At 35.5% G+C, this 7,806-nt stretch overlaps 1 protein-coding gene across 1 annotated transcript; it reads right to left on the bottom strand.

The window, feature by feature from the left end:
• Positions 1–2,728: 2,728 nt before the first annotated feature.
• On the bottom strand, positions 2,729–4,575 carry LOC130867607 (T-complex protein 1 subunit zeta-like). Its single transcript, XM_057759672.1, has one exon. The coding sequence runs from the start codon at positions 4,518–4,520 to the stop codon at positions 2,925–2,927; it is 1,596 nt and encodes a 531-aa protein (XP_057615655.1). The 5' UTR covers positions 4,521–4,575; the 3' UTR covers positions 2,729–2,924.
• Between the last annotated feature and the right edge of the window lie 3,231 nt (positions 4,576–7,806).

Below are 7,806 nucleotides of genomic sequence, written 5' to 3'. Positions count from 1 at the left end.
GGATGGCATCTTAGAGTTATCGATTTAAAAGTGTTTCTTTACTATAAATTTAAAAGAAAAGTGCAGAGAGAAATTTGCCTTCATAGTGCCTGCTTATGATAATTCTCAGCCTACTAGGAAACTATCATCCCACAGGGAATACTCAATATCCCCACCCTATGCAAATACTTTTTAAATCAGCCATTGGAAATAATACATAAAAAATTTCCTAAATCTATAATTTATCATTACATGGATGACATTTTGCTATTTGATTCAAATGTAGATAATTTAGAATGTTTAAAGAAGTAAAAAAAAATTGACAAAATGGGGATTACAATTTCTTCCTGAAAAAAAAAATACATAGAGGAGATTATGTCAATTACATGGGTTATAAAATAGGTTTACAGCAAATTAGATTACAAAAGGCACAAATTAGAGGAGACACATTAAAGATGCTTAATGATTTTCAAAAATTGTTAGGAGACATTTCCAGTGCATTGGGATAACACCAGATCTAATAGTTCATTTAAGCAAAACCTTAGATGGTGACAAAGACTTAAATAGTCCCAGGAAATTAACAACTAAAGCAAAAAAGGAATTGGTAGTTGTTGAAGAAAAATTATAGGAGGCACATGTAGATAGGGTAAATTCAAATCTTTATTGCATTCTGTCATATTGCCTTCCAGAATTTCCCCTACAGGGATTTTAATGCAAAGGGATGATATTATCTTGAATGGATCTTTTTTACCACATAAACCAAAGAAAAAATGAAAACTTAGGTGAAAAAAGTCTGAATTAATTATAAAAGGAAAATTGAGACTTCGTCAACTACCAGGTATAGACCCAGGAAAGATTATAGTGCTTTTTACTACTGATGAAATTTAAAAAATTATGAGAAGACAATGAACCTGGGCAAAGAACTTTTGCTAATTTTTAGAAGATATTAATAGCAATTATCTCAAAAGAGTAAGAAATAATCTTATAAAGAGAACTACTTGGATCTTTCTTCGCATTGTACGGGACACAACAATAACTGGAGCCCATATATTCTACACTGGTGCAAATAAATCAGGAAAGGCAGGTTACAAATCAAAAGATTTAAATAAGGTATAACAAAACACTTATAATTCTGTATGAAAGGCAGAATTATAGCTATTCTCATGGTACTAAGGGATTTTAATATAGTTACTGATTCACAATATGCAGAAAATGTTGTCTTGCATATTGATAACACTGTATTTATACCGAATGATACAGAATTAACCTCATTATTTATAAAGGTTCAAGATATAATCAGGAATAGGTTTTGTCCCATATATATAACACACATCCAATCCTATTGGGAATGCCAGGTCCTCTAGCACAAAATAATAAAGAAATTGATTGATTATTGATTGGAAGTATGTTGAAGGCCTCAGAATTTCATAAGAAACATCATGTTAATATCAAAGGTTTAAATAAAGAGTCTTCTGTTACATGGCAACAAGGTAAGGAGATTATAAAGAGATGTCCTACTTGCTCTTTCTATAACCAAACAAGATTACCTACAGGGAGTAACCCAAGGGGTACTAAAGGAATGAAATTTTGAAGATAAATGTGTTCCACTTTGCAGAATTTGGAAAATTAAAATATGTACACCACACCATTGACACTTATTCAGGTTTTCAATGGGCAACTGCTTTAAGCTCAGAAAAGGTTGATTCAGTAATCACACATTAATTAGAAGTTATGGCAATTATGGGTATACCCAAACAAATAAAGAAAGACAATGATCCAGCATATGTCTCTAAGAAAATTAAGCAGTTTTTCTTATTATAATATAAAGCATATTACAGGTATATCAAACAATCCTATAAGTCAAGTAGTCATAGAAAGATCAAATCAAACTATAAAGAATATGTTAAACAAACAGAAAGGGATGGAAAATATCCCCAGAAATAGATTATTAACCTTAAATTTATTAACCTTAAATTCTTTTACTGCTAATGAGAAAGAAACAGCAGCAGCAGAGAGACTTTGGATAATGGAAAATTCTTCTGAATTAAATCAGCCAGTGTATTTTGAGAATGTGTTGACTTCATAATAGAAACCAGTATATGTGCTATGTTGTAGAAGGACTTTCATTCTTGTTTCCACAGGAGAAGAAAAGTTGTGGATACCATCAAAATCAAAGATTTGGTTTGAAAAAGAGAAATCTCTTGAGACAAAGAAATAATAGCTCATCAACAGAGGTGACAACCATATAGGTGGTTAAAAAAAACTTCTTGAGGGTTCCAGGAGTATGTTTTGTCTTTCAGGAAAATACTTCATCTTCAAAAAGTCAAGAGACACTGGACATCTAGATGCCTAAAAGTAAAAGATAATTATCCATATAGGATCACCAAGCTAAGAGAATTATGACTTATGAGGACTGTAAGGGTAAGAATCTCTGAGCATAAACTAGGATAATAGTCATGACTCACTTAAGAATCAAAGGTGGCTTTGGACTTGGACAATGACTCTGTCCTCTCAATCCAAGCATTTTGTTAAAAGAAAAATTCATGTCACGAGATATCTGGTATGGGACAGAAAGGAGAAAGAGTTTAGAAAAAAATTTACTTTTCTTCATATATATTTTTGTCTCTAGTGTACCTTTCATTGAATGTATGTCTGTATAAATAATGTTTAAGTTTTCCAAAATTGAACAATGAATTTTTTTTTATCTTAATATATAATTTTGTATCATTGTAGCTGAAACTTCTTGTTCAGTGTGTCTGCTTTATGCGTACAGTGAAAATTTTTTTTACAATATTATAATTTGAATAGGTTCCAAATGTCCTGTTCCCTTTTCTTCAACTGGGACAAGAAAATTTCTTTTCCAAATCACTTGAAGCTTGGATAAAAACGACCATTTCCCCACGTCAGCCTGTAGTATTACAGATGCAGCGACAAGGGAGACTTCTTCAACCTTTCAGAGAGGACATCCCAGCTCTCATGATCTCATCCACCAGGAGAATGTTGGTGGCAATCACAGTGCAGGAGTGGAGCAGCTGCTTCTTCACACAGTAGTTGTCCCACACGCCCGTCTCTGCGGCCACCATCGGCTCACCTGTGTTCAAGTCCACACCCACTAGTTGACCCGATTCTGAATGCTCAGCTTGAACTTTGACTAGTGTTTCCTGAAGGTCAAAACCAGAGTTCTGCGCAAGAACCTTGGGAATAATGAGCAAGGCATCCGCAAATGCCTGGACTCCAAGCTGAGCCCTGCCCTTCACGCTGGGCTTGTATTTAATCAGAGCTTCTGCCATTGCCACTTCTACTGCACCAGCACCGGGTACAACACAGCCATCATCAATGGCATTTTTGACAGCCCTCAAGCCATCTCTTATAGCATCCTTGATTTGAGTCAGTGTGTGCTTATTTGGTCCTTTAACCAGCAATGTGACAGAACGGGGATTATTACATTTCTCAATAAAGGTGAACTTCTCTTCACCCAAGGTATACTCATAGACAAGACCCGCATGTCCCAAACATTCAGGATTCAGGTCATCAAAGGAATTCAGAGCCACCCCACCACAAGCAAGTGTCAGCCTCTCCATGTTTCTCCTCTTGGCCCGACGCAGAGCCACAATGCCTTCTTTTGCAAGGGCATCTAAGGAAAAGGGGTCAATCCCCTTTTGATTAATGACGACAAATCCCTTATCTGAGTCACCACAGACTTTCTTTTTCAGCTCTATTATCTTTTTAACCCTGTCTTCAATGAACTTCCTTTCAGCTTTTACTAGCTTTTCTCTCTCTTCCGCACTTTTATAAAAGAACCCAGAATTCACTTCTGTTTTCTCATACTCCAAGGACACGTTGCATGTGAGGATGTAGGCATTCTCTACCCTTTTCTTCATATCAGGATGCCGTGCTCCATGATCCAATACAAGCCCTCTGATTAAGCTTGTATCAGTTTCAGATTTATGTTTCATCTCCATGATCTCAACCATGAAGAGGTCAATGGGTTCATCTTTTTTCTTAATGGCCAAAATGGAGTCTACCACAGCCTCTGTTAAGACATCTGCAAGTTCAGCATGAACTTTAGTTCGCAGAGATGTTCTGGCCACATCGACGAGTGTTTCTCTGTCCATCTCTCTGCTTACTTTCACTTGTTCCAAAAACTGGAGTGCCCTTTCCTTTGCAGCTTCAAAGCCTTCAGTTATTATCCTGGGGTGAAGACCCTCGGAGATGTAGAGGTCCGCCTGTTTCAGCAGCTCCCCAATGATAAGGACATTGGATGTGGTGCCATCACCCGTTATGTCATCCTGGGCTGTAGCTACTTTCGCTATTAAAGAGGCTGTTGGGTGTTGAATTTGCATTTCGTGAAGCAGCACATTGCCATCTTTGGTAAGCTTGATGTCTCCAGCACCAGAAACAAGCATCTTCATGGTTCCCTTAGGCCCCAAGTTGGTCCTCAGAACATCCTGCAGGCCCCGTGCCGCGCTGATGTTCACTGCCAGCGCTGCCTGCGCCCGAGCCACCTCGGCTTTAGGGTTGAGGGTCTTCACCGCCGCCATAGTTGGCCTAGCTCAGGGAGAGGCCGAGAACAACGTGCTCTATGCGGGTCTTCTCGAAAAGTCCTGAACAATGAATTTTTATGCAGTAATCTTTGACATTTCCAGAAAGAAGATGGGACTCCACAACAACAACTCCACCTGGTTGATATGACATTATGATGCTGATAACACTACTATAAGACCTGTTTTGGGTACCATCTGCTTAATATGGTACTAACTTGGTTAGCTGAAATGGTGCACCATTTTACAATGTTCTGGCCAGAACTTCAAATAGGAACCTCAGAAAAACACTACTGAATAATCAGAGACTATTTGCAATTATACCATATAGTAATCTTGAAACTTAATCATCATTTTACTTTCACAGGATACCATAGAAAGAACACCACCCCCTTGACTGCTGGAAGTAATTCTAGAAAATGATGTCCCCTCTCCCAACAAAGTTTGTTTTCAGAGTTAGAGACATCAATAAGGGGTTGGTTATAATTGCCATAGTATTGCGGGTTGGTGGAAAATGATGTAGACTTAGAGATCTCTTTGAAAAAAAAAGCAGGCCGGGCGGTGGTGGCGCACGCCTTTAATCCCAGCACTCGGGAGGCAGAGGCAGGCAGATCTCTGGGAATTCGAGGCCAGCCTGGTCTACAAGAGCTAGTTCCGGGATAGGCACCAAAGCTACAGAGAGACCCTGTCTCAAAAAACCAAAAAAAAAAAAAAAAGCAGAAATTGGATAGGATAATAGATTAGTGTGAGCTTACTGACACATAATAAAAGTGAGTAATAGAGTGAATACTTGTAAGCTATTCTTTATACACATTTTACATTGGTATAGATTCTTATATATTGATACAAACTTAAATTATATTGAATATGTTCCTATTTTTATCTACAATATTTGTATACCTAGGCAAAGTTATTTTGTCATATTGTATGCATGCATGCTTCTACCTTTGCTTAAGACATTTTTTATATTGATACAATTTTAGGATATATTTATTATATCACAATATACATTTCTACCTCTCATCAAGATATTTATACATTGTTTACAATTTGGGGTCATTGTCCTCATTTGTTGCACAGTTGTTTTAAGTTTGTTTAATATTCTAATATGAAGTCTTAGTCTTTAAGTTATATAGCTATTAAGACTTATAGGTCAATAGTCATGCATGTTTCTCATACTTATGGTTGGACTAATCAGGTTCTTTAGATACATAGAGATTGTATTCTTCATTGATAGGTAATCTTCAACCACTTCATAGAACTGTAGAATATGGCATTTAAATAACTTAGGGTTCTATTGAAGTGAGACAGGATTGCCCCTGGCAGCACTGATCTATCCTTGAGAGAATGTTGAGCACATAAGATACTCAACTTGGAGCTTGTTTTCTTCTTGGCAAATTTTCCCTTTGGGCAAGGAATTGCCCAAGCGTTGACCACTGATTAAATGCTTGATGTCCAGATAGGACAAGTAGGATACAAGAAAAAGAAACTGTCAAATCTTACCAGACAGGGTAAGATGGTTCTGAAAATTTTTCTGCCTCTGAAAATGATCTGTCAGTTACTGTAGGTCTTATTCAATGTTGGTCTCTCTTAACATTACAAATGAGACTTTGTGTGTTGTCCAAATAGTCAGTTGATTCTGTCATGTGTTGAAGATTTTGGAAGTTGCTTGATTGTACATCCTGCTTACTCAAGTAATATTATTTCCCTTCTAGTGTCTTTGATGGTGTTGAACACTAGATAGTTAAAGTTACTTTTCTTTCATGACTTTGCCAAGTATTTATAATACAAAAGTTAGATTCCTTGGGATAGGATATTTATTGAAACCTTTATCACATGTTTTTTGCTTGTTATTGTTTATACAGGTTATAATTCAATTTTTTATACTTGATATTTATTCTTATTGTTTATGATCTTGTATTACACTTAGAACTCTCTTATTTAAACAAAAGGGGGAGGTGCTATAAGAGATCCTTCAGCCAGTAGCCTTTAAGTTACCTGCCCATTTGGGCATGGCCTCTTATAGTATAAATGCCAATATAAAGCACACACTCCCTCTCTTCTCTGGCTGCTGGATTCAGTGGCTGTGTCCCATTCAAGCAGAAGACTGTGATCTGTGAGTCTACCCCTAAGTAAATAAGTCTTTATTATATTCAATTCTGAGCTAGTGTGAGATTTCTTTTTAGCATTCATCTTCACCTTCCCAAACTATTTTAGATTGTATCAATTTAATAACTAAAACTAATTCATAAAAACATACACACTTCTAACTTTCCTATCTGTATTCTCACTATGAGACAAAGCTCTATTTTCTGAGTATCCTTGTTACTACACTTCAACTATAAGTATAATCTAGAACACCCTACTCAGCTAAATATTCTTAATTACATTTAAGTCATTTTAATATGAAAATGTCCATATTTACAGGTTCTTGGAGTCAGGGTGTATAGAACTTGGAAATAGTAATACTCTTTCTGTCATAGCCTTTGTGGGCCTTTAAGACCTAGATGACTTCATTGTTGAAAATATATGTGTTTTAAAAATACACAGTTTTCACAAATAAAGAAAGTTATAAAATATTTCATATTCTTACCTTAGGCTGATTTACAAAAACAAATGTGAAAAATGTACTAAGTGATGACTGTACTATACTAAAAATGTTTAAATTGGAAATTCTAATAAAATGTTAAAATGTCATTCTCATTGATTAGCCTATGAGAAAAACGATTTTCACAAACTTTTTAAAACAATAGTATGAATTCTGCATTTCACATCACCCATTTTATATTTCCTTTGTACTAAGTTTCTACAACTTTGGCATACACTAGATGTAATAATTTGTTCAATACACAGAGATTTAAAATATAAAAATAGCACTTTCTATTATTTTTGAATGAAAGTTTTTCTGAAAGTGTTCTTTTATAAACATGCAAATGATATATTTTATTGTTTAACTGGTTTCTATGGTTTATTTTTTCACCATGTGGCTTTCATGTATAACTGTGGTCTAATTGACTGGAATCAGGAAACTGACACAAATATGCAAATATAGTCAGAATATGAAATATTTCTACCATAATTCTTTTCTGCACTATTGATTGAAATATAACTGCTTAAAAATATTCCTTTGGAGCTAGTCAATTTGAGTAGTTTGTTACTACATCCACTATCCATTGTTTACATTCAAGAATATGACACTAACACAGAAAAAAATGGTTGATCAAGTACATTTATTCAACACAATACCAACTACAGGAAAATATTAAGCATTTGATTATTTGTATTT

Source organism: Chionomys nivalis, chromosome X (assembly GCF_950005125.1).
Source record: "Chionomys nivalis chromosome X, mChiNiv1.1, whole genome shotgun sequence".
Lineage (NCBI taxonomy): Eukaryota > Metazoa > Chordata > Mammalia > Rodentia > Cricetidae > Chionomys > Chionomys nivalis.
The sequence above is the reverse complement of the archived record's forward strand: the minus strand, read 5'-3'. Positions and strand labels throughout refer to the sequence as shown.